At 37.1% G+C, this 27,022-nt stretch overlaps 1 protein-coding gene across 1 annotated transcript; it reads right to left on the bottom strand.

Annotated features, from left to right (window-relative positions):
* Positions 1-1,506: 1,506 nt before the first annotated feature.
* LOC129245712 (solute carrier family 2, facilitated glucose transporter member 1-like) lies at positions 1,507-25,708 on the bottom strand. The gene is made up of 5 exons (XM_054884054.1): positions 25,224-25,708; positions 7,320-7,430; positions 7,090-7,250; positions 2,304-3,114; positions 1,507-2,185 (listed from the first exon to the last, which is right to left on the bottom strand). The coding sequence occupies exons 1-5, from the start codon at positions 25,254-25,256 to the stop codon at positions 1,829-1,831; spliced, it is 1,473 nt and encodes a 490-aa protein (XP_054740029.1). The 5' UTR covers positions 25,257-25,708; the 3' UTR covers positions 1,507-1,828.
* Positions 25,709-27,022: the final 1,314 nt, after the last annotated feature.

The raw sequence follows: 27,022 nt of genomic DNA, 5'->3' as shown, positions 1-27,022 counted from the left end.
TAATGGTATGAATACCGATTCTACCAGATCGTTATTCATGGCAAATCCTCAACTTGCCAGTTCATCTGCTTTTTCATTACCTTCAATGCTCCGATGTCCCGTGACCCAGATTAAAGTAACTTTATGGTTTTCGCCCAAGGTGGTAAGGCTATTCCTGCTTTGTTTTACCAGTTTAGAGGTTGTTGTCGCCGCATCCAGTGCCTGGATTGCAGCTTGGCTATCCGAAAGAATAGCGATATTGCCCTTAAAAGAGGGTTCTTCGATTAGTAACCTACAAGCTTCCCAATTGCTAGTACTTCCGCCTGAAAAACACTGCAGGCATTAGGGAGACGCACAGATTTTTCAATTTTAAGCCTATAAGAATATGCACCAGCTTCAACATCGCAATTCATTTTACTGTCATCTTTATAGATCGTAGTGTCGAAGTTGTTTAATGAAAATCCCTTATTCCATTATTTCCTAGATGGAAAGAGAGTGGCAAAAGTTCTGTTGAATGTTACCGTCGGGACGATGTAGTCAATCCACTTCGAGGTATACTGAATTTGTCGCAGTAATACCTGTAGACTGGCTTGGCCATGAGTTTTTTCCTTCCAGCGACCCGCTTCTTTTAACCTAAATGCACTCATGGTTGCCATCTTTTTGATATGTAGATCTATCGGAGTAACATGTATCAGTGCGTTCAAAGTCTCCCTAGGGCATGGTCTGATTGCACCGACTGTTATTGCACAGGCTTATCTTTGTATTCTGTCAAGTAATTTGATATTGTTTTCTCTCACTAGAGCTTTCCAACAAACCACCCAGCCATACGTTACAATTGGTCGTATAACCGCCTTATACAACCTAATGTATATTTGGGTTGAATACCCCATAATCTTCCTAGCATACGTTTAAAGGCATATGAAGCGATTTCTGATTTCTTTAACCGATCTTCAATGTTTAATTTCTAGCTAAGTTTGGAGTCCAGAATTACTCCTAAGTACTTTGCACTGGTTGAAAGTGAGAGGGGTTGTCCGTTAATATTTGGTAGGGTAAAAATTGGTACCTTATATCTGGTGGTAAATAGCATAAGTTCTGTTTTACGCGCATTTAAACTTAAGCCACAGCCTGTAGCCCAAGAGTTAAGCTCGCCTAGCGCCCTGATCGTATTGGGACACAGTCCTGACGCCATTAATACCACCTCATCAGCGTACGCAACCACTTTTCTAACTGTAACTGTAACCTGTAACTCACAATTGAATGGAACAAACAAAAAGCAGCAAAGGAATTTTTTTAGTGTGAAATGTCACCTTGACAAAAAGCATAAATTTTAAATTGTTTGATCGATTTTTTTCGAGATATCGATCACTGCAGCCATCTGCCGAGAAAATAATGTAGTTCTTTTTCGTCAAACAATATCACCAGAGTCTGAAAATTCATAGACCTAATGCATGGAATAAAAAATCAAATCAGCAATACTACCTTTTTAATATGCCTTTCAACCACCTCTGTTCAGACAAAAAGCTTGAATACATTTTTTGACTACGTTTTTAATTTTTAATACAGAATTTTGCGACATAATACGACAATAACAACTTACATTAGAATGCATGGGAATGATGTGGCCTTAAGATGTGTGACAGATGAAATTAATAAATAAATATTTATATACAAATATCTGCTCAAGGAGCACACGCAATTACTTATAGTGACGAAGAACTTACAATTAAGTTTTACAATAACAACAAGGAATACATATCTACATATTGTTTCATATACATATATACATACATACACACTATTACCTTCAACAATATTGGTTTGCCTAAACTACAAAAGTAGATATCACTGATTAATGAACTTTTGACCGAAAACCTTTTGACATCATTGGCTTTACGTCCGCAACATCTTTTCCGCGAGTCTCAGGCAGATAACGCCACGTCAGCAGGAAACAATACAGGCACATCACAGCACAAGGCAGAAAGGCATAAGAGCCCCAAACAGCCTCCAACATGGGAAAGAACATGCCAATCATAAAATTGCCACTCCATGAAAAGCAATTGCCCATTGACATGGCCACCGAACGCGATTCAACCTCAAAAAGCTCGGCGCCCACAAAATATGGCACAGGCGCCAAGCCCAGATTGAAGAAGAATATGAACGAAGCGATGAAGGCAATGCATAGAATGGGCAACCAGTCAACGCGATCCTATGAGAATGCAAAGCAAATTATAGGCTTAGTGTACAAATATACGCATACATATACACACATACACGTGCATGTATGTTTGTGTCAAAAGCAATCACTTTATTTAAAAAATACTCACAATGTAATTTAAAGCAAACGCCATGCCGAGAAGTGACAGACCACAACCTCCAGCTGAAGACATCATTAGCGGTCGGCGCCCGAACTTTTGCACCATCACCGGGCTTACGGCAGCGAATGCCAAATTCAAAAGACCAGCACCAAAGTTCATCCACGTCGCAGTCTCCAATGAAAAGCCACCCTTCATGAATATTCTCACCGAGTAGAAGAATATCGCATTAATGCCACTCAATTGTTGGCACAAAGGAAACGAACAACAAATGACCAGCGGCAACAGGTATTCAGGATTCCGCACCACCGCCAAAAAACCCATCTTCTCGTTGGCCGTACATGTGGCCAGCTCTTTCATGTCAGCGATTTCGGCATTCACACAAGCATCTGAATTTTTGCCACGCAAACGTTGCAGTTCATTGCGTGCTGCCTGCTCATTCTGGCGCATCAAATAGAGCCAACGTGGCGATTCTGGAAACCAATAAACCGGCAAGAAGCTAACGATCACAAAGACGGTGTAGAAACTGAGTGCAAACTGCCAAAGTTCCTCGGTACCGAAAACTTGTTGCAAGCTGAAAACTTGTCCCACACAAATGCCGCCGGTCACTCCGATGGATGTAAACACCGCCGCACTGCCACGCAAATGAGTGGGCGAAATCTCGAGTAAATAAATTGGATGAACTGTGTAAGTGATCGCTGCTGCAACACCGATGGTAAAGCGTCCGATTAGAAGCATCTCCACAGAGTTTGTCATGCGGCAAAAGTGTAGAAGAATGCCGGAGAGTGTTAACAGAAAGGCGCTGACCAGCAGAGATCCCTTTCTTGGAATATGAAAAGAAAAAGGTGTAAGAAAAAAAAACTTAGAAATATATGGACGATCACTTAAATGGAATCTGAAATTAGATGTTGAAATGTCAGCTTAATAATTTACAATTTTTATTATGAAGCTTCTGATTACATAATTTTTTTCTGGCAGCAAAAAGCTATAATGCTCCATTGGCCTTTAATATCAATGAAAAGCGTTTTTGACCGAAAGGGACTCGACTTTAAATACTAATAAAGCACGCACCCAAATAAAAATCCAACAAAATATTTACATCCGGAAAAGAATGCTGGAGGTTGAATTAGTTTTAAAGGTTTTTTTCGAAGATTTGGGGCTTTATTGTGAAAAAACGGTACAAAATATTTTATTTGAAGTATTGGCCATCGCTAGCTACAACTTTCGCCCATCTTTCGGCAATTTCCGGATGCCGTTTCTCCAAAATTCTGGCCGCTGCTTGGCTATCCATGACTCAACCCATATTTTGGTAGCCTCGTACGAGGAGAACCGTTGGTCCGCCAAATCGAGACTCATATGCCGGAACAAATGATAATCGGAGGGAGCTATGTCTGGACTATACGGCGGGTGGGGTAACACTTCCCAGCCAAGCGTTCCAAGGTTTTTTTTGACAGGTTGAGCAACATGCGGCCGAGCGTTGTCATGTTGCAAAATAACCTTGTCGTGCCTTTTTACCGTTTCCGGCCGTTTTTCTTTCAATGCCCGGCTTAAACGCATCAATTGCAGTCGGCAACGATCCCCCGTGATTGTTTCGCCCGGTTGGAGCAGCTCAAAATATACGACGCCGACCTGATCCCACCAAATGCAGAGCATGATTTTCTTGCCGTGAATATTCTGCTTGGCCGTCGACGTTGATGCGTGGCCGGGCAAACCCCATGATTTTTTGCATTTTGGGTTATCGTAGTGGATCCATTTTTCGTCGCCAGTCACCACCCGATGCAAAAAACCCTTCCGATTTTGTCGCTCGATCAGCAATTCGCACGTAAAAAATCGCCGTTCGACGTCGCGCAGCTTCAACTCGTACGGGACCCAATGTCCTTGCTTTTGGATCATTCCCATCGCTTTTAGACGCTTGCAAACGGTTGATTTATCAACGCCCAATGATTCAGCAAGCTCTTCTTGGGTTTGGCACGAGTCCTCGTTTACCAATTCCCCCAATTCCGCGTCCTCGAACTTTTTGGGCTGGCCAAGACGCTCCTTGTCTTCGGTGTGAAAATCACCACTTTTGAATCGTCGAAACCAGTACTCACATGTTGAAATCGACGGAGTATGGTCTGGGTAGGCCTCCTGCAGCAATTCACGGGCTTGGGCTGTATTTTTTTTTCAAATTGAAGCAGAAAAGCAAAGCTTCCCGCAAATTGCGTTTCGACGGCACGAAAGTTGACATACTCGGAGCACGAAAACACTGCGTTGTTTATACTTCAGCGAAATGACAGATACTGATAAACAAAGCCTAGGGATGAGGCTTTGTCATGAATATATATTCAGTATTGCCAACGCGATAAAGTGATAAATAGCGCCATCTGTGTGTCACCTTTAAAACTAATTCAGCCTCCATACATGATTACGACATCCGTGAGCGTATTTTTGGCTTTGACGTAACAATTGGACAAACAAGAGAGACGGAAGCGTAGTACAATAATTTCGCGTGCTTGCTACAGGACTGGAGTGTACGCCAGAAAAAGAATGGCGTATAAATGATAATGCGAGAAGTACTTTTATTATATGCAATCCAGTTTAGAGATGCAGCAACATCTCATAGAGCACAAAAATAAGAGTCTTCAACTGCAGTGCCAAGGCAGTGCTGTTATACGGTTGCACAAGTTCGAGCTTGACGCAGGCAACAAATCGCAAGCTCCAATTTTTTATCACGTGATGCTTACGACAAATACTGGGATGTTCCCCCGACCATCGGTTCTATGTTTCCGGAACGATCCGGATTTAGTATATACCCGGTCAAGGACTGTGACTCCAGCAGCACTTGAGAAATGTATGTATGGGGAATGTTTTACTGCTACAATGCCCTGCAGCCCTTGCTCCTCGAAATTAGTTGGTGAATGTAAGACAAAACTGGTGAATGTAAGACAAAACTGAACAGTGTTGCAAAACACAACAAAGTTAGTTTTATTTAGGTGCCTGGACATTGTGGTTTTACAGGGAAGGAGTTAGCTGAAAACTGGCTAATAAAGGCTCTGCAAGCATGCCACTGGGCACTGTAGACCCTTTCTAGGTGTCAATTCTGCATTGATTTAACTATGGATTAACGACTTCAAGAGGTCGTTGGTCTGGGTTGACTCGCGCAGAGTAGCCAAGTGCTTTGTGAAAGAACCAAACAGAAAATTAGCGATCTTTCTCCTAAAACTTAGTCGGAAGAAGCTGAGAGTACTGGTGGGTGTAATCACAGGGCACGACGTATGTGGTGAGCATATGGCTGCCATGAGCGTCGTCGACAGCCCGATATGCCTATCCTATCTTGAGGATGACGACACTTCAGAGCATTTTCTCTTCCAGAATCAGACTTAGGATATTGGGTTGCGATATACTGAGTATGGATAAAGTTCATACTCTTCCTGCTCCTGGATCTCTCAAGATTTATCAATGAATCCAAGAGATTTGTGGAAGAGTGACCTCAAACTAATTTTTCCGTCTTACCACCTACATTTTATCTTTCCTATCTCTATTCTTTCTACTGAATTTTCTCCGGGTGTAGTACAATGCTCTCCTGACTGAGTGCTTGGACTTCTCCAACCCCTTCACAAATCTAATCTAATCTAAGCAACAATTCCAACAACAAATACTGCAACTTTTCTGGCCAAAACTTATTACAAATTAAGAGCTTTTGTTACGCACAAGCACCAGTACCAGTCGAAGTAGAAATTGACTTAGCTTGGCTATATTCCATGGGATCCATGGGTCCATGGATCCTCTATACCAAATGAGAATTACAAGAAACCTAGGTATCCTGCATCCAGGCTAAAACCTTAGCCAAAACTAGAGTTAGATGGAGAGAACTTGTCGATGCGCTATGCTCATTTTGGAAATTTTACATTTTATTCATGTCTATATTGTAAATAAATTTTAAATAACGACATATATGTATATATATACATTAGGGCGGGTCGATTTAAAAAACGCTCATTGCTCTGTGAAAGTCGTATTCTAGGGATCAAAATAAGAAACTTTGCCGAAGGAACCATACCTCTAAAACGAATTCTGATGTCCCCCAATTTGGGTCGAACGAAAAATCCCACTTTGACCCATTTAGAATGCCCCAATCGAGTCCAAATGTAGGACCGACCCCCACTAACTTTGGACGGCCGATCCACCCATGCCAGTGGCACACCCCCTGGAACTCCCCTGGGGGGTTCCCCATACAATCATTTCAAAATATCACCATCTTTGGCCTTTACATGAGAAAAGAAACTAAAAAGTTCGACCCAAATTGGGGGACATCAGAATTCGTTTTAGAGGTACGAGTATGGTTCCTTCGGCAAAGTTTCTTATTTTGATCCCTAGAATATGATTTTCACAGAGCAATGGGCGATTTTTTTGCCTCCCCACAAATTGACCCGGCCTAATATACATATGTATGGTAAAAGCAAAACACATACTTAATGCACGTCAACTAATTAAAGCTCTGAGAGCGGCTTTGTGGGTCGCGAATGTCGCACCGCCTTCTGTACTCTCCCTATCGCACTATGGTCTGTAGGTATTAAGTATCAATAAATCGATTTATGTTACAATATTCACAGATAGTTATAAGTTCGACAGACAAGTTGGAGTAAGAGTAGCAGTATGTACTTTCATTCAGCCTGGGCACTGAAGCCTCAGGTAATGCAATGTGATGATTCGCGCCAGGTTTCCTTTGACTTATTGTTTCTAATTGAGCCCGTCTAATATCAGCATTCAGGTAATTTTTAGAATAAAACTAGAAGAAAAACAATAGTATTTGTATTACCTTCCAAATCGGTTGCAACATCCACCAGCTATAAATGAGCCGAAAATTCCGCCTATAAGAAATATCGAAACAATCACCGACCAAATCAGATCAAGTTGCGCTGAAGTTAGATGCTCGTCATAACGTATCGCAAAGGCATCCAAGCACCAGGATTTAATATACTGTAGAAATAAATAAGTTTTTGTAATGAAAAGTACAAAAAAAAGATGTTTGAAGAGTTTTGAATTTACCTCAGCTGGTGTATTCATAACACCGAGGCAATAGCCTACGGGTATTGCAGTACCAAAAGTGGTTGCAACACATACCAACGCTAGCAGCGGAGTCCAACCTTTGCGTTGCGTCTGGAATAAAATTTATTATATATATTATTTAGTTTGGAAATAGTTTTAGTTGCACAGGTTAACATAATTTTGTAAACTTTTTTTTTATTAATCTTTCATTCATAAAATATAATTTTATTTACAAATACTTTTTTCAATTCACTGTCGCATATATGTATCTATATGAAAGAGTGTTCGAAGAACGAAAGGATTTTGCGCTTATGGACCACGAGCTCAGTGTTTTAATCGCGGGAGGAAATGTAACGTGGTTCATAAAGTTCCAAAGATTACGGTGGTATGGACACGTTCTAAGAATGAACAGCGGAAGAACGACCAAAAAAGTATTTGAAGCAAATCCTGAAGGAGCAAGAAGGAAAAGCGGGCCAAGGAGACGATGGTTGCATACGTAGAAGACGATATACGAAAGATGAGAAGAATGGATGCGTATTGTAGAGGATGCAATAGTTCACCCGAACTGTAATGCCAAGATGATATGGACATTTCAATTATTCAAGGTCAGCGTGCGGTATGATTTACCCCAATCTAATCAATGCGTACCAATTGGTAGTGTGGATTGGACATACTAGCTACTTTGGTGGGATTCAAGTCCTATCCAAGCCTATGCCGTACTTTGGCTCCGGCACCCGGTTGCAATGCAACTCCACATCGAGCCAAAAAGGCTTCACCCGCTTTTGAGTGTTAAACCACAACCAGCACGATACCTACTCTTCGAGTTACCGTTCCACGTGTAGGTCGGAGCGAACTCCGCGGGCTCCTCTTCCCTGCGCCAACAGATTTAAGTCTCTGGTCAGATTTCATAGCCAAGACTACTACTAGTTGAGATTTCATACATCTCTGGACTGGTGGCCAGGGTAAAAAAAATACCCCATGCCCCACAAAAACACACAACCCTAGCTAATTAACTGAACGCCCAAAATATCGCAGCCATTTAAACACTTCATGCGCATACTGACTAACCATGTCGACATTCCGACACTTGGAGACTACAAAACTCACTCATCATATCGTCCATCGGTCCAACTAATATCCACACTGCTCAATATTATCTGCTACTCGCTCAATTTTTCATCCACCAAAATGAGAAGGTCGTCCGCATAGGCATAATAATTACAGAGAGCCTCTAACTGGCAGAGAGCAGTCTATCGTCATGTTTGAAATAAATGAACAACTAATGAACTTCTGCGGACAGCATCGCTCCACCCCAAGCTACACACTTCTATCTATACCAATTATGGGGTTTTCCACCGGAAAATGACTCCGCCACATTGGAATTTCCGGACAGCCAAGCTCTTCCAGTCGTTGCAACACTCGATTCCAGCATAGGCAAGCAAATGCCGCCTTGAAGTCAATAAGCATGTCAAGGACATATTTTTTAACGTTCTCTCTAACCACACCCTGAACATATGTTACATACATTTTTTCTGAACCCATATTGCCTATCCGACCTAACACGGCGAGTTAGCCCCTGAAGTCGCTAAACTAGAACCCTTTTCAATACTGAAAGAAGGTTGATACCCCACTAAGTTCGAGGATCGCTTCTGATTTTCTCAGGGGCTTAAGAGAAGAGACGATGCTAGACACTTTCCACTCACGAGAAAAAACAACCTGTAGGTCAATCCATTTGTGGAAAAGCATCAAGGGACACGCCGCAAATAGGAGCAGTCCTTCGGCCAAAACCCCCCAAAAAAAGTGTATAGGCGACAATATATTTATATACTAGGTTCTTCAATAAGTTTTGCGGTTCGATAAGAGAGAGCATTGCTACTAGCCTACATTTTAGCCAATTTTGTATCGACGTGTCACAGTATTTTCTACAGCGCAGAAATCAAGTATCGTGCAGCGATTGAATTTTTATTTTTGGAAGGCTTAAAAGCAAAGAAAATTTGTGAACGAATGTTGAGAGTGCAAGGAAATTAGGACTCTTATTTTATTTAAGTGTAATAAGGACTTTTCGCCATCAATAAATACAGCACAAGGATGGGTTACTGAATTTAAACGTGGCCGTACAAACCTCGAAGACGATCAGCGCCAAGAACGTCCAAAAACAGCAACAACGCCAGAAATCGTAGAAAAAATACAGGGAATCGTATTGGAAAATTCTCGAGTGACTGAAAGAGATTTAGTAGAGGCCTTAGGCATCTCATTGGGCAGTGTAAGCAATATTTTGACCGAAGTATTGGGTTTCAGAAAGTTGTGGGCAGCACAAAGCGGGGTGCCGCATTCGCTAACAATGGAAGAAAAACACATTCGAATGCGACTTTCTCAGCAACATTTAGAGCATTCTTCAAAGGATAAAGTGAATTTTGTGCATCGAATCATTACTATGGATATGACTTGGGTCTATCAGCATAGTCCTAAATCAAAACAAGAGACTAAAGAGTGGGGTGAACCTGATTTATCGGCTCCGAAACGAATTCGTGTCCAAATATCGGCCAAGATCGGTATTAGTGTCAGTTTTTAGGGATGCGAAAGGAGTTTTGTTTGTGGATTACTTGCAAACTGGTAAAAAAAATAAATCTATACTAATATTATAAAGAGGAAAACTTTGTTTGTTTGTTTGTTACGAATAGGCTCAAAAACTACTGGACCGATTTTAAAAATTCTTTCACCATTCGAAAGCTACATCATCCACGAGTAACATGGATCATATTTTATTTTGGAAATAGGGCTCGAGATATAGGTCAAAACGTGGACCCGGGTAACCTTCGGATGTGTATGTACAATATGGGTATCAAATGGAAGCTGTTTTTGAATGCATTAGTCCAGAGTATCTTTCATGCCGCTCCGTGACTAGGGTCTCGAGATAGAGACCAAAACGTGGACCCTAGAATGTGTTTGTACAATATGGATATCAAATTGAAGCTGTTGGTGAATGCTTTAGTACAGAGTATTTTTCATGCCGCTCCGTGACTGGGGTCTCGAGATATAGGTCAAAACGTGGACCCGGGTAACCTTTGGTTGTGTATGTACAATATGGGTATCAAATGAAAGCTGTTGATAAGTGCTTTATTACGCGGTAATTTTCATACCTATTGATGACTAGGGTCTCGAAATATATGCCAAAACGTGGACCCGCCGTGTCTTTGCACCGAATTAAACCAAATTTACACACATTGTTAAGTAAGTATTGAAGATGGTTTCCGTATAGTTTGGATACCTATTGGTAGATAGGGTCTCGAGATATAGGTCAAAACGTGGACCCGGGTAACCTTCGGATGTGTATGTACAATATGGGTATCAAATGGAAGCTGTTGGTGAATGCTTTAGTTCAGAGTATTTCCATCCGCTCCGTGACTAGGGTCTCGAGATAGAGACCAAAACGTGGACCCTAGAATGTGTTTGTACAATATGGATATCAAATTGAAGCTGTTGGTGAATGCTTTAGTACAGAGTATTTTTCATGCCGCTCCGTGACTAGGGTCTCGAGATATAGGTCAAAACGTGGACCCGGGTAACCTTTGGTTGTGTATGTACAATATGGGTATCAAATGAAAGCTGTTGATAAGTGCTTTAATACGGGGTAATTTTCATACCTATTGATGACTAGGGTCTGGAAATATATGCCAAAACGTGGACCCGCCGTGTGTTTGCACCGAATTAAACCAAATTTACACACATTGTTAAGGAGGTAATGAAGATGGTTTCCGTATAGTTTGGATACCTATTGGTAGATAGGGTCTCGAGATATAGGTCACAACGTGGACCCGGGTAACCTTTGGATGTGTATGTACAATATGGGTATCAAATGGAAGCTGTTGGTGAATGCTTTAGTTCAGAGTATTTCCATCCGCTCCGTGACTAGGGTCTCGAGATAGAGACCAAAACGTGGACCCTAGAATGTGTTTGTACAATATGGATATCAAATGAAAGCTGTTGATAAGTGCTTTAATACGGGGTAATTTTCATACCTATTGATGACTAGGGTCTCGAAATATATGCCAAAACGTGGACCCGCCGTGTCTTTGCACCGAATTAAACCAAACTTACACACATTGTTAAGTAAGTATTGAAAATGGGTTTCGTAAAGTTTGGTTGTAATTCGGAGCAGTGGCAACGGGTACATCGTTCTTTTGAGCCAGCCATAATGTCGCTTACTTTTCTAACGCTTGGGGCGGAACTGAACTGTCAAATTGACAGTGTGAGTTACAATGTGTCAATATTTCTTTCTGATTTGGATGCCATAAGGAAAAAACGTAAGTGCAACATGTAAAAATTGTTTGTGAATTTTTTTGGAGTGGATTTTGGAACAGTGAATAATTTCTTACGAAATTTGAGAATTTAATGTGAAATCCGAATGAAATTATGTGTTCGTGGAAAAAACAATTTTTTTCGTTTTTTTTTGTTGAAAAATATAAATGGTTAATGGTTAAAAAAGCTCCAATGCTTAATAAAACATATAAATTGAAACGAAAAATTCATGGATGATCAGGAAAAAAGACGATTGTTTCTTAGTTATTCATATGCGTTGATTTGAAATTTAAAAACAATCTTCTTTTTTCCTGATTTTCAATTTATATTTTATATTTACTCAAAAACAAATAGAAAAACAAAAAATATTGTTTATGCCAAAGCGCTTGAATAAAGAATAAAGAAATAAATAATATGAAAACCGTATATTTTCTGTTCTAAACCATATCTATTCTATTTTAGTGTGCCCAGCGAAGGGGGCCGGGTTTGCTAGTTCTAAATATTATTGTAACTTTTTAGATCAGCTGAAGGAAAAAATACATGAAAGAAGAGGTTGTCTGTAAAGTCGGTTTGCTGACGATAGTTGAACGTGACAACGTCATAAGAAAATACTAATGGAATGGTTGCATTTTTCAAAACAAAATTTTAATTTTATTTGTTTGATAGATATTTTGTATGGATATAGAGAAGGAGGTAAATGGAATCGCAATGGAATTGATCAAGTTACATTTACACAAGCGTAAAAAATGACGAAACATTTATCAAATTCATGAAAGATATGTTCAATTTCGATTGTGCATCAGATGTTAATAAGTCAACAACACTAAGAGGCAACATCACCGATTTGACTTTTACAAGACACTTTACACTCGAAACACCCCCTTTCATTTCCTACTTTTCCTATCATCTCCTATTCTCAACAGGGAAATGGTTCATTACCATGCACACAGGAAGAACGCGTATGCAAATACAAATATGTGAATTTATATACAAATGCGCATATACATACATATACATACATATATATGCTCACTCAAGTAGGCGAGAGCCAGATGTCGAACGTTGCCGAACGCGGGGCCGATTGTGCCTGTTTGTCGTTCGTTCCACGCTCTCGCTTGCAGTTCAAGCAAAGTAACGCCGCAAAGGCAGGATAACGACGCATGAGCAAGATAACGACGCATTTTTTGGTGCGTGCAGCTGGCTACATCGAATTCTAAGACGTTGTCACGTCAAAAATATCCAGTTTGCAAAGGAAACAAATTCTTTTTCACCAGAACAAAATGCACCTCGTCACAAGAGCACTTTGACATTGGCTAAAATCCATGAATTAAAATTCGAATTGTTGGAGATTACGGTGAATATTCACCCGATTCGACTTCCAACTGTTTTCAGACCTAACAAAATTCATGCGTGGAAAGCTGTTTTCAACAATTAATGAGGCAATACGCTTCCCTATTTTGCAGCGCTTTCAAAATCTCTCTTCAGGGGCGGAATTCATAAATTGGAATCTCGTTGGAACAAGTGTATTGATGTTCAGGGTGACTATGCGGAATAAGAAAATGTATTTTAAACCATAAAGTTGTGTTTATCTTATCAAACCACAAAACTTATTGAACAACCTAGTACATATGTATGTACAGCGATATGTGTAGAAAAGAGTGAAAAATAATCGTATGCGCGCAGTGGACTACTCCGCGAGTACTCGAACAATGATCACAAGTTCTACTGAGTTTATTCCCAAAACCTTGCGTTCATAAAAACTTAATGTAAAGACAAAAGAATTAAAAATCAGCTTCGCAAGTGTTAATATTTATAACATTCCTGCATTTAATCAGCATTTTCTTAAATTACAATATAAAACCTCATTAAACACATAATTGAACTATGAATATTGCGTATTGTTGCAGCAACTGATATTCAACTAAAAATCCCTTTACTTATTCAAAGTATTTAAAAACTTACAAAACTGCTTACACTCGCACATGCACACACACACGTACACACATACATAGCACTCTGGGGTATTCACTTGAATGCGGTCAACCAATTCTCCACTGATTAGCGGTCATAAATATTTACAATATTTAAACTGTTCTTGTAGAATTAATAACAATTGTATAGTATTTGGCGGATACTTGTTGTAGATAATTGTTCGCTGTTGTCTATATTAACTCCCGACCTCACTAATTGCCCTTCAAGTATATTCACCTCCACCAATCATAAATCAACGATAGTAAAAACGTGAGGCGGCAATGAATTTATTTGTTTACCCAGATTATTGACTGAACCACACAATTTTGTTGCACAATAATATTACTTCCACGTAGTGGTGCAAATCAGACATATCATACTTTGTGTTTTTGTGTTTCAATTTTTAACTGAGGAATGCATTTTTGCTGTTTACTTGCACGATAGCAAATTTTACGGGTGGCACGAGCCAAATTTTAACTCAACTGTCTCGTGGTATGTGGACATGTTTTGCTAAAATGGTGGTAATAATTTGAGATTGATATCCTCGTGCATATAAGCAAAGATACAACACTAATTATAATAAAATTGTAATAATAATAAAACGTCTGCCGCTTGGTATGTTTACTTTTCCCCATAAGCTTTTTACGTTAAACTTGCGTCTTCCGGTAACTTCCGTCCCTTCAGAATCTCACACAGACGAAGTTGGCTGGTTTAGTCCAGCTAGGAGTAATCGTGTTTGACAAACAAGGGATATGAGCTTATCATCACCATCTACTAGCGTTACAGTCCGGGGTGTGCATCTAGCTGCCTTAGCAATCCTCCTCCATTCGACACGATTCAGCGCTAGAGATTTCCAGTTTTTGACGCCTCTTTTATTCAGGTCTCCGGTGACTTTATGCAGCCAAGTTGATTTTGGTCTTCGACGGCGTGTGGGCATAAAGGATTGTAGTCTAGCAGAAGTTTTCGTGGCCTACCGTCATCCATGTGGATGATGTGACCTGTCCATCTAATGCGTTGCGACATGAAAAATTTTACAATATTTTCGACATTGCAGAGACTTTCACCGAGATTCGAACCTACTTTCTCTCTGAATTCCGAATGGTAGTCAAGCACCAGCCCATTCGGCTACGGCGGCCGCCATTGTAGACACTTAGCAACTCCTAATTTGGCCTGATTCTGTACTCGCCATCTTCTGCGTGTATTTCTTTTTGCTTTCCTTGTTCACTACTCACGGGAGCATAGGGTCTCGACAAGACTCTTCCATCGTATACGGTTCTGTGCTGTTGTTTTTGCCCCGTCATGAGATTTCGGCATGTGCTAGTTCGCGCAGCATCGACGTTCTCCAAGTGTTTTTTGGTCAACCGCGACCTCTGCTCCCTTGCGGGTTCCAGTCCAGTGTCATTCTCGTGATGCTATCTGGTGATTTTCTCAATGTGTGACCTATCTATCGCCACTTTCTGCGTATGATTTGCCTAAGGATGGGCTCCTGGTTACCGTACACTTTTCCCAATCCATTTTCCCCAAAAGTCATTTTTCCCAAAACTTTTGTTCCCAATAAAATAACTCCCAAACCAATTTTCCCAAAAACAATTTTCCCAATTCAATTAAAATCCTATTTTTCCCAAACTTGTTTTTTTTTGCGTAGAACTCCTTTTCGCCTTGGCGGCCTTCGGCCGCGCTTCAAAAAAATAACCCTTATCAGTCTGACTCCGGCTACGCAATCCACCGTATTTTTGCGTAGAACTCCTTTAAAGAATTTTTACACATTTTATAATTTTTATATCATTAATAAATAATTTTTTGCTCTTTGGAAAAAAATGTATTTGGGAAAAAAGTCTTGGGAAAAACAGTTTGGATGAAAAAATTTGGGAACATTTGCCTTTGGGAAAAATGACTTTACGGAAAAAAGTTTTGGGAGGAATGGATTGGGAAAACTGGTCGGCAACGGGGCTCCTCGTTCGTTAATTTGCAGAGTGCGTCGTTACTGATGGTGTTTAGCCAGCATATTCTGCAAATGATGGGGTGGCATTTGTTGATGAAAGATTGTAGTCTCTGTGTGATGGTGTTAGAGTCCAGCTGTGTTTCGCTTCCGTACAACAATATGGACTTCCCGCATGTGCTGAATATTCGTATTTTGTGTGCCTGGAGATTTGCCTGGAGCATTTTCGTCATATTTTACTTTTTTACTATAGAAAAGATAAAAATGCCAGAAAGAATTTGACCGATGTGTATGGAGAAGAAGTGTTGACAATACACCAGTGCTAGAACTGGTTTGGAAAATTTCGATCCGGCAATTTTGATGTCGAAGATGCACCACGTTCTGGAAGGCCGATTGAAGCTGATAAAGACGCGATAAAGGCATTAGTGAGATCGGTGAGAGGTCGAATTCAACTGCTTATGGCCACCTGAAAGGCCTGGGCTTAACCTTGAAGCTCGATATATCCACAAAAACACGAAATTACTTTCCGAACAACCCAATATGTTACAAAGAACCACAAGGTTTGAATTCAAAAATCACATATCATTTTCCAATGCTACTCAACTCAGCAACTTTTTGCATAAAAACCCGTGGCAATTATACTTGCGTCACAGCTTTGACACTGCCATTTTTTCAAAGCAAAAGTCAGCACTGGCGACACGAGTTGCAAAGTGAAACCCAATTAAAGCAATTGGTTTCAGTGGTTTCAAATTTCTTTACTAGTCATCTTTTCAAAATTTAATTTAATTTTAATTAAATGTAATACTCTAGGTTACGTATTTCGGATTGTATTTAATAAATGGAGTTAAAAAAAAATTTTTAAATAACTAATTCGAATTTTTCCTGCAGGGGTGCGTGTATATGAATTTTTTGGTATTCATTTTTCTAATGGGGCTGGGCTGCTAATCAGCTTTAATGAGTTGTACATCGATGTGGTAGCGCCGCCAAGCGCAGGCGTACCTACTAAGTTGCGAAAAGTTGCTTCTGTGCGAAAAGCACTACAGATTTCTTATAGACGTCGCACAAGGCAAATTGTATATGAAATTAATGATAAATTGGCCGTAAATTGTTTATGGAAACACAAATGAAGAAAAGGTAATTTTCCCCATTGTAATTTAGATTTCCGTTTAAAGTAATTATATATTGAAATTTTAGCTGACTTTAAACGTCGTAATTGAAAAACTCGAAGGCATCCTTGTTTTTAATTTATTTTAATTTAAATAAAAATTAATAAGCAATGCAAAAGTAATTATTGTTGCGGCTTTAAACAAAATAATTATAAGAATTTGCATTCCGATGTTTGTTGATTTACTATACCTGAAGTTGGCTTCAAATCATATATTAACAAAAACTGCAAAGCAAATACTGGAATGGCAAGAACGTAACTTCTGATTTCATTACTGCACAAAATTAACGCTTCACCTAGAACAGTTCGCGCACCGTTTGGTCCTCAGTACTTTTTTAAGATCAAATTCTATTTCGAAGAACAATCATTACTACTACTCATAATTTTTATTTATTTATTTTTTTCCTTGTTCACTCCTCGCGGGAGCATAGGGCCTCGACAAGACTCTTCCATCTTACATGGTTCTGTGCTGATGTTTTCGCACCGTCTCATGAGATGTCGGCATCTGCTAGTTCGCGCAGCCTCAACCTCCTCCAAGTGTTTTTTGGTCGACCTCTGCTCCCTTGCGGGTTCCAATCAAGTACCATCCTCGTGATGCTATCTGGTGGTTTTCTCAATGTGTGATCTATCCATCGCCATTTTCTGCGTTTGATTTGCCTAAGAATGAGTTTCTCGTTCGTTAATCTCCACAGTGCGTTTATTACTATTTTAATTTATCTATTCATTAATGTCTAACAGAATTCAGCACAGACGATTAGGAGATTAATTCAAAACTAGAATACAAGTATTTTAGAATATTTAAGATTAAAAAGCGTGGTACATACCATAAAAAATCTTTGAATTGCTAAAAAAATACAAGATGAAGTCCAAAACAAACAAGACTGAGCTAAAATATGATATTATAGAAACGACAGGAGCTTTGTTCTGATAACTTCGAGTTTATTTATCAAAATAGTCCCCTCGATAGCCTCAATACACTGTCTTGCGCGATCTAAAAGCTTTTCGAAAGAGTGTTGCAGGTAATTGACCGGAATGACCTTCAGGATGTCGGTACATTCCTTTCGGATGGCCTTTTCGGACGCAAAACGTTTTCCTTTCATGGCGAAATGCTATTTTCCGAATAGGTAGAAGTCACAGGAAGCCATAGCAGGCAAATACAGTGAGTGATTGATGGTTAAAATGCGATTTCTAATCAAAAAATCAGTCACAAGAGTGGATCGATGAGATGGTGCATTATCATGCAATACACGCCAGCTTCCTCCTTTGCGATATTCAGAGAGAATTTGATGAATGCGATGCAACAAACGCTTCAAAACGCCTATATGGAAAATTGCATTGACGGTTTAGCCCGTTAGCGTGAACTCCTTGAGGACAATTCCCTTGGAATCGTAAAAACAAATGAGCATCGACTTGACTTTTGGCTTCTCCAAACGCGATTTTTTGAGAGGTGGCTCGTCTGGGGTCTTCCATTTGGCACTTTGACATTTAGTTTCAGGTTCATGTTGGAAACAACTCGTTCCATTGCCAGCTACAATGTTGTAAAGGAAGTTCTCGTATTTTCTTACCTTTTTAATGAGGTCTTGCGAATGTTGAATTCTGAGCAATTTTTGGTCCTCAGTTAACTTGTGCGGAATGAAACGTGCACAGACCTTTCGTAACCCCAAATGATCAGTTAAAATGCGATACATCGATGTTTCGGAGATATTCAACTCCGATTCCATAAATTTCAATTATAATTTCGGTTCATTTTTGATAAATTTACGAAGAATTTCGATAGAGTTTTCGGTGATTATTCATTATGATATATAGTATGTCCTCATAACCAACTCTGAAACGTGTAAACCACTCATGAACTCTGGCACGCGATAGACAATCATCGCCATAAACTTTTTTCATCAATAAACGTTTTACCGATTTTAAAATAAAATTCGATATTAGCTCTTTGTGCGAATCTCATTATGGTGCCGATGACACAAACATACTCACACTTTTTACCTACTAACTTCGCTTCCATTGAACCGAATGTCACCAAGCTCTCTCTGGGAGTCAGCTAGGGATGTAATTTCCAACGCACCAATTCATTAGAAAGATGGCGCAAGTCTTGTTTATTTTGGACATCACCTTGTAGATCTCATAAGCTAAAAAGCAATAATTGAGGAATGCTTGCCATACACGTCCGATAGAGTATCTTAGTTTAAGTATCATGATATAAATATTGTTAAATGCTATTCAACAGATCACAACAAATAAATTAAAAAAAAAAAAATTTTAATTTTATGAAACGGGCAAAAAATTTAAGAAATAAACTCCAAGCAGGTTTGAAAATAATGACCGGAACGCGAGTAGTGCAGATCTCGCAACAGATGTACTTGTGTGTGAGTAATCTGCGTTTTCTAATTGGGTAACGCAAAAGTTATTTCTAGTTGCCATTTCTTCGAAATCACAACAATTAATCAGTCGCATTATATCCACCGTATACTGGTTATTCCTGATTATTAATTAACATGGATTCAAAGCAGCTTTCTAAGGCTTAATTTATTTGTGAAGCAGATCTCTGTACGTAAATATTGGGTGGTCTAAAGAGTGCGGTAACCAGTTTGAGAAAAGCTAAAACCTTTTTTCTTGTTTTTGGGGTTATTGTTTTTTTAACTTTCTTCATTGAAATAAATTTGTGTGAGTTTTCTCTTGTTTTGTAACGTACTTTGTTTAAAAAAAATATGTTTGACTGCATTGTTTTCCAGTATTTCTAGGGTCAAATGTTACAAAACTGCTTAATTTTTTTAATTTTTATGAAATTTTTAGAAAGCCCAATTTTGCTCAAAAATTTATTAGTTATTCGTTATCCTTTCTTGTATGCAATCAGACCTTAATAAGCTTGAATGGCTAAATATTAAATATTCACAACTTCTTTAAAAAGTATCGTAAATAAATTTTAGGAAATTAGTTTTAAATCTAAAAATGCGTATTAAATGTGATTTTGGAAATAAGAAAAAAAATTTTAATTTTTGGTTCTCAAAAAATTCAAAAAAAGCACAAAATAGCAAAAAAAAATAAAGCTTCTGGTTCTCAAAAAAAATCAAAGAATGACGAAAATTGAAAATAAAAAATTTTGGTCTCTCAAAAAATTCAAAGAAAGCCCAAAATTGAAAATAAAAAAAAAATGTTTGGTTATTAAAAAATTCAAAGAAAGCCCAAAATATAATAGAAAATAAGATAGAAATAAAAATGTTTAATTCTCAAAAAACCAAAAAAATTAAAGTTTTTGGTTCTCAAAAAATCCACTAATGCCCAAAATTTAAAATAAGAAAAAGATACAAATTTTTGGTTCTCAAAAACCCCAAAGAATGTCCAAAATAGAAAATAACAAACAAAATAAAAATTTTTTGGTTCTCAAAAACCCCACAGAATGCCCAAAATACAATAGAAAATAAGAAAAAAAATAAAAATGTTTTAATTCTCAAAAATCTAAAAGAATACCCAAAATAGAAAATAAAGATTTTTAGTTCTCAAAAAGTAGAAAAACAAAAACATAAATACAAAATTTTTGGTACTCAACAACGTCAAATAATGACCATAATGGCAAATTTTGTGGCATTTAAGAACAATTTTATGGATCAAATTACTATGTATTTGGTGCGAAAAAATACATAAGAATCGCCCCCAATTATTCTTTGTTCTGAGAAGGAGAAGGTAACACAAAGCAAATAGAATACTTAAGGTGGCGCCTTCCCAAAACAGTTATTTAATTTTTCGCAATTTTTGCAAGTGTGGCGTCAGGCTAATTCACAATACAAAGCAAACAAACGGAAGATAACTTGCATGTTTGTGAAAATTCAGTGAATTGCTTGTTAATGATATATTTGAAGATTTGTGGCATTTGAACTAAAAAAATTAATGTAAACGAAGTGCCGTGTGTTAAATTGTGAAAGCACGAATTATAAAAGTGCCTCCAAATGCAATCTTTTGCGTTTTTGGCGGATAATGCCGTATCAAGAAAGTAAGTGTGTGTGCGTATAATTTCTTGTGTTTGGTTTGTTTTTGGTTTGGTTTGGTTTTGACTTTCGCCTACTCTTCACAAACAAATAATTCGCCTTTCTTTTGTTTGTTTATTCACGGAGCCTGACGACACAGTGAATTCGAGAGGCGCATCCTTGTGTAGATTAGCTGTTTTTGCTATTTGTTATCCGTGTACATTCTCGAAAAATCTGTGCGTCTCCCTAATGCCTGCAGTGTCTTCCAGGCGGAAGTACTGGCAATTGGGGAAGCTTGTAGGTTACTACTCGTAGATCCATCTTTTAAGAGCAATATCGCTATTATTTCGGATAGCCAAGCTGCAATCCAGGCACTGGATTCGGCGACAACAACCTCTAAACTGATGGAACAAAGCAGGAATAGCCTTAAAACCTTGGGCGAAAACCATTAAGTTACTTTAATCTGGGTCCGGGGCATTGAAGCCTTGAACGATTTGGCAACAAAATAGTTTGGAAGCGCTAGTTGGATTCTGGATGAGTCACACTCTAACCAACCAACCAACCAACATTCGGTTGCCAGCACAAAATTAAATGACGAAAAGCCATTCCATTCACACGATCGCCGTATTCTTTTAGAAATGCAAGTCGGCCGTTTTGGGGTGTTTGGCCCAGCTCCTCCTCCTATTTGTGGTGTGTGTCTTGATGTTGTTCCACAAATGAAGGGACCTACAGTTTTAAGTCAATTCCGGACGGCAAATGGTTTTTTATGAGGAGATTTTCCATAGCAGAAATAAACTCGAGAGGTTTGCCATTGTCTGCCGGGGGCGACCGCAATTACAAAAAAGCGGTACAGTTATTTAGGCTACTTTAGTATGTGGTGGTTTCCTCAATTCCTTTTCTGGTCGCCTACAACGGCGAGGTTATTTTCAATATCGAAATTTTAAGAACACAAACTAACAAATCATTCCGCTGCTCCTAGAAATCGCAATTGACTATTAGAAGCCTTCATCTCATTCTTTCTTTTTTATAGCAAAAAAATTTATTGTGACGAAAATGCTCAAAAATTTTGCAAAAGAAATTTTTTTCCAATATTATTTTTGAATCCTCAAGTTATAGTTTTTCAAACATTCATTACTGTTACCAGAAGCAATGCAAATTACAAGAGGTATTCAAGTTTAAAGCCGTATATCGACATTTTGTTACAGAGCTTTTTAGACTACCCAATATTTACGTTCATATAATGAATTGTTTTTTATTGTAAAAAGGTATTGATATGTGCATGTGTGTGCATTCATTGAGTTGAAGATATTAATTAAATATTTAGAAATTTATAGGTATTCACTTGAAGCAGAAGACAATACATAGATTACTTCTCTAGTGCATACCCTTGAACTACTTAATTAAAATTTAAGTGTCTACAAATATTTTTCGAGCTGCCTTCGATTACTGCCATAAGCGAAGTATGGAACACTATCGGATCCTGGTAGTTAGCACTCGTTTTGGATACAAATCAATTCTATTAATGTAAATTAAAGCTAATAAAAAAAATCATTATAATTTTGAAAAACTCTTAAGTGCGCCCTTCTTAGTTCTTGAGGTGAAGATTGAGGTAGTTTAATAATTTAGTACACTTAAGGGGTATTTTCTTCAAACAAACCAACTACAAATCTACTCAATAAATGAAATTGGAACTTTCAGTTCTACTTTCGCCTGAGAATTGCAATATATGGTACAGTGGTGGTAAAAATAAGAGCAGCATGACATATTATAAAGTTTTGAATTAGTTTGCCGAGATGGCTATTAAGAGGGTATGTCAATCTCATTTTAATTTTTTCTTTTTGAATTAAAATATTATAAATGGGATAACCTAGAATTTAAAAAATGCAACGGTGTTATTATAAAAAATTTTTGAACAAAATTTTTTGTAGTTTTTTCCTAAAAAATGTTTTTTTTTACAAAGCCACCTATGAAAAAAGTGTGCGCAAAAATTTCTTCAACGTGAAATTAAAAAATGCGGTTTTGGTCGCGTGCCTTACAAAAAATGGTGGGTTCAAACAAAATTTTGTGTACACCCAAAACTAATAATTAATTGCAGGTATAAAAGCTTTTTATAAATAATTTTTGAACAAAAATTTTTTTTTTCCAAATTTTGAATCTCTTTTTTAAAAAAAATATTTTTATATACAAATCCATATATGAAAAAATTCTACTCAAAATTTGTTTTTTTGTGAAAAGTGACTTTTTCCTAAAATATGTTTATATCTATATACAAACCCAAATATGAAAATATTCTACCCAAAAAAAAATTTTTTTTTTCAATTTTTCCTTGTTTTCTTAAAAAAACGTTTTTATACAAATCTACATATGAAAATAATTCTAAAATTTTCTTCAACGTAAAATTAAAAATTAGGGTTTCGGTCGCACGTCCTTCAAAAATTAATTGTTTCGAAGAAAATCTATGTGTACCCGTAAAAAAATTTATTTTTTCTTAAATCATTTTTATAAAAATCTACATGTGAAAAAAATTTGTGTAAAATTTTCTTCAACATAGAATTTAAAATTGGAGGTTCGGTCGCGCGTCCCTAAAAAATTATGGCTTCGAATAAAAGCTGTTTAAAATTTTGTGTACACCCAAAACTAATAATTAATTGCAGATATAAAAGCTTTTTTATAAATAATTTTTGAACAAAATTTTTTTTTCCATATTTTGAATCTCTTTCTTAAAAAAATATTTTTATATACAAATCCAAATATGAAAAAACTCTACTCAAAAAATTTTCTTTTTCAATTTTTAAATGTTTTCTTAAAAAAATGTTTTTATACAAATCTACATTTGAAAAAAATTGGGGTAAAATTTTTTTCAGCCTAAAATTAAAATTTTCGGCTTCTTCAAAAAATGGTTGCTGGTGTGTTTACCCGCTGTGAAAAAATTAACAAAATTTGTGAATTTTTTTTAATCATTTTTGTAAAAATCTACATATGAAAAAAATTTGCGTAAAATTTTCTTCAACGTAAAATTTAAAACTGCAGGTTCGGTTGAACCTCTTTAAAACATGGTTGCTTCAGTTTTTTATAAATGGTTTTCGAACAAATTTTTTTTGTGTTTTTTTCCTAAAAATTGGTTTTTATAAAAATATACATATGAAAAATATTTGCGTAAAATTTTCTTCAACGTTAAATTGAAAACTGCAGGTTCGGTCGAACGTCCTTCAGTAAATAGTTGCTTCGAAGAAAAATTCTGCAAAATTTTCTGTATACTCAAAATTAATAATTAATTGCAGGTAAATCAGTGTTTTTAGTTTTGAATTTTTTTCTTAAAAATTTTTTTTTATAAAAATAAAAATATGAAAAAAATTCTACGCAAAATTATTTTTTTCTTTTTTTTCGTTTCGTTTTTAATTTTTGTTTTTTCTTAAAAAATCGTTTTTATAAAAATTTACATATGAAAAAAATTTGTGTACAAAATTTGTGTACAATTTTCTTCAACGTAGACTTTAAAATTGTAGGTTTGGGCGCGCTTTTACAAAAAATTGCTACTTCGTAGAAAAGGTATGCAGCTGTCATATTTTTTATATAGTATTTTTTACTTTTAAAAATTTAATTTATGTAATTTATTTACAATACGAACAACATTTTTTTATTTATTTATGTATATAATTTCCTAAGGTTCCGCGTGAAGCAAAAAGGTTACAACAAATTCCGATCTGTTCTCTGGTATTTTTCATTTTAAACACACTTTCTTTTATTAGCATCGCTTCGCCAACTGTCTAGCAAAAGCAAAAAGTATCAGTGCCAACAAAGTTTTGGAGAACAAAATGGCCTAAAATCTAACGGGTTTTGCGTTCTAAAAATGCACCTTCAAATTTGATTATTTTTGTTTACACAATTTTTATTTTGTTTTACAGATTTTTTTTCCACATTTATTTAAATATTATTGTTAATTTTTTCTCCAATTTTGTTTCCCATGAAACTTTAAATACCACAAATGAAGTTAAAAGTTTAAAATCTTTATTATTTATTTATTTTTTAATTTGAATTATTTTTTATAAAAATTTAGTGCATACTACAACAACTACCATACAAGGCAAGTGGTTTTTGACAATTTTTGCTGCTGACGTTTTTGGGTGTTTTCCTCCATATAAACAAATGTAGAGCAAGCGTTAAATACAGAAAATGCACAAGACTGCATCCGAAAAAAATTCTCAAAAATCAGTGTGACTTTTGATCTACCTGGAACTTGCGCTTTATTATACCAAAATGCAATAGTCTATAAAATTGCATGCGCGAAACTTTTCTAAAAGTACCGATTAAAGGGTTTGAAATTTTAGTAAAAATTTGACGAATTTTCACAATTTTTATACAAAGTTCGCAGTTTTGCTTTAAATGGTTCTTGTTGTAGTATGAACTATGTTTTTGTAAAAAAATATTTGAAATTACCAAATAAATAAACGAAGAGTCAAAACTTATCAATAAGCAACCCACCACCACTGACCGTAAAAGGATTAAACAGCCATTTCTGTGCTTATTAGAACTTTCCGTCCGATAAGCTAAACACTTACATCGCTTTCATTTTTCTCCAATTTGCTATCCATTTAGAAATAATGAATGGCTACTGTTTTGATTTATCGTATTTTCCAATCACTTCACTTTTTCATAAACTCTTCTTATCACAGATAGTAGGAACACTTCAGAATCAATTTATAACAAAATACAGTAGTTACTCAGTATGTGTGTGTGCGCTGTTACATGTGTAGGCGTTCACGTATGATTTTTTAGTAATACTAAATTTTATTCACGTTGTTTTTACATCTGTATATGGTGTGCATGTACTTATACAATATTTATGGGGCTATGTTGTGACTTTTTTTCAGGTATTGTTCACTGCACTTCCGAGATATCAGTGCGATCACCGCCCGTTTCAATCGCCTTTCTATATTCGCAGTACGTTTTTCGCAGTATGACACTTTTTTTGTTGTGTCCAGTTTTGTTTTTGCTTTTTAGTAATGATTCAATTCTGTCAACCTGTGTGTTCTTTCCGATTCGCGCGCCAGTAACTTCTGTACGGTGATAACTACGTCCATTGTGCTTATATACCTATTTAGTACGTATGTAGATATGTAATACGGGCTTCGGCTGATCTGTACGTCACAGCTAATATCTCACGATTGTTTACTATTGGTATTGTTATTTGACAGTTACGAGCAATATATTTTGCATGTAGGAAATTTATGCATATTCGCGTGCACCAATGCAAACATGTACTTATATTTATTTACACATAAAGGGTGATCAATTTAGAGGTATCGAATTTTAAATTGAAATAAAACAACGAAAATTCATATTGATTGGGCAATCTTTATTTTTTTTGTGTAGAACTATGCGGGACATTTATTTTTAAATAAATGGTTTTCCAATAACATCTGTTATTTGTGAATGGATTGCGCTATCGAGAGATGATTAAAGATATTTTGTGGCCGGAATTGGATGGTATTGATCTGGACAATGTTTATTTTCAACAAGACGGCGCTACGTGCCACACAAGCAACGAAACCATTGATATTTTACGGGAAAAGTTTCCGGACCCTGTTATTTCTCGAGGAGGTGATCACAATTGGCCACCGAGATCTTGTGGTTTAATACCTTGTGACTTTTATCTTTGTGGCCACGTGAGAGAGAAGGTCGAGGCCAATAGCTCAGGGTCGATTCAAGACCTCAGAGATGGAATTCGTGAGACTATCGAGGACATACGGCAGTCGTTTTGCAATTCGGATATTGCCCTGTAAGCGTGGTCGTGGTGGTCATTTTCCTGATGTTATTTTCCACTATTAACGGCATAAAAAAAAAAAAATAAATAATTGGCGCGTACACTTCTGTTAGGTGTTTGGCCGAGCTCCTCTTCCTATTTGTGATGTGCGTCTTTGTGTTGTTCCACAAATGGAGACCTACAGTTTTAAGCCGACTCCGAACGGCAGATATTTTTATGAGGAGCTTTTTCATGGCAGAAATACACTCGGAGGTTTGCCATTGCCTGCCGAGGGGCGACCGCTATTAGAAAAATGTTTTTATTAATTTTGCTTTCACCGAGATTCGAACCAACGACCTCTCAGTGAATTCCGAATGGTGATCACGCACCAACCCATTCGGCTACGGCGGCCGCCCTATTAACGGCATACCTTCCTCTTTATAAAGAAATAAACATCCGATCATTTATATTAAAAAATATCATTTTTCTTTGAATATCACAATAACACCTCTTATTAAAAACCCTTTATAATCCCTTTCAAATGTTCGCCGCAACTGCGCCCTAATTTGGCCATCCGTAAACCCCAATTTTGAATGACTCGCTGGAGGGCTTTCG

The sequence above is a fragment of the Anastrepha obliqua genome, chromosome 4 (assembly GCF_027943255.1).
Source record: "Anastrepha obliqua isolate idAnaObli1 chromosome 4, idAnaObli1_1.0, whole genome shotgun sequence".
Lineage (NCBI taxonomy): Eukaryota > Metazoa > Arthropoda > Insecta > Diptera > Tephritidae > Anastrepha > Anastrepha obliqua.
Note: the sequence above shows the minus strand (reverse complement) of the source record. Positions and strands in the feature narration are given on the sequence as shown.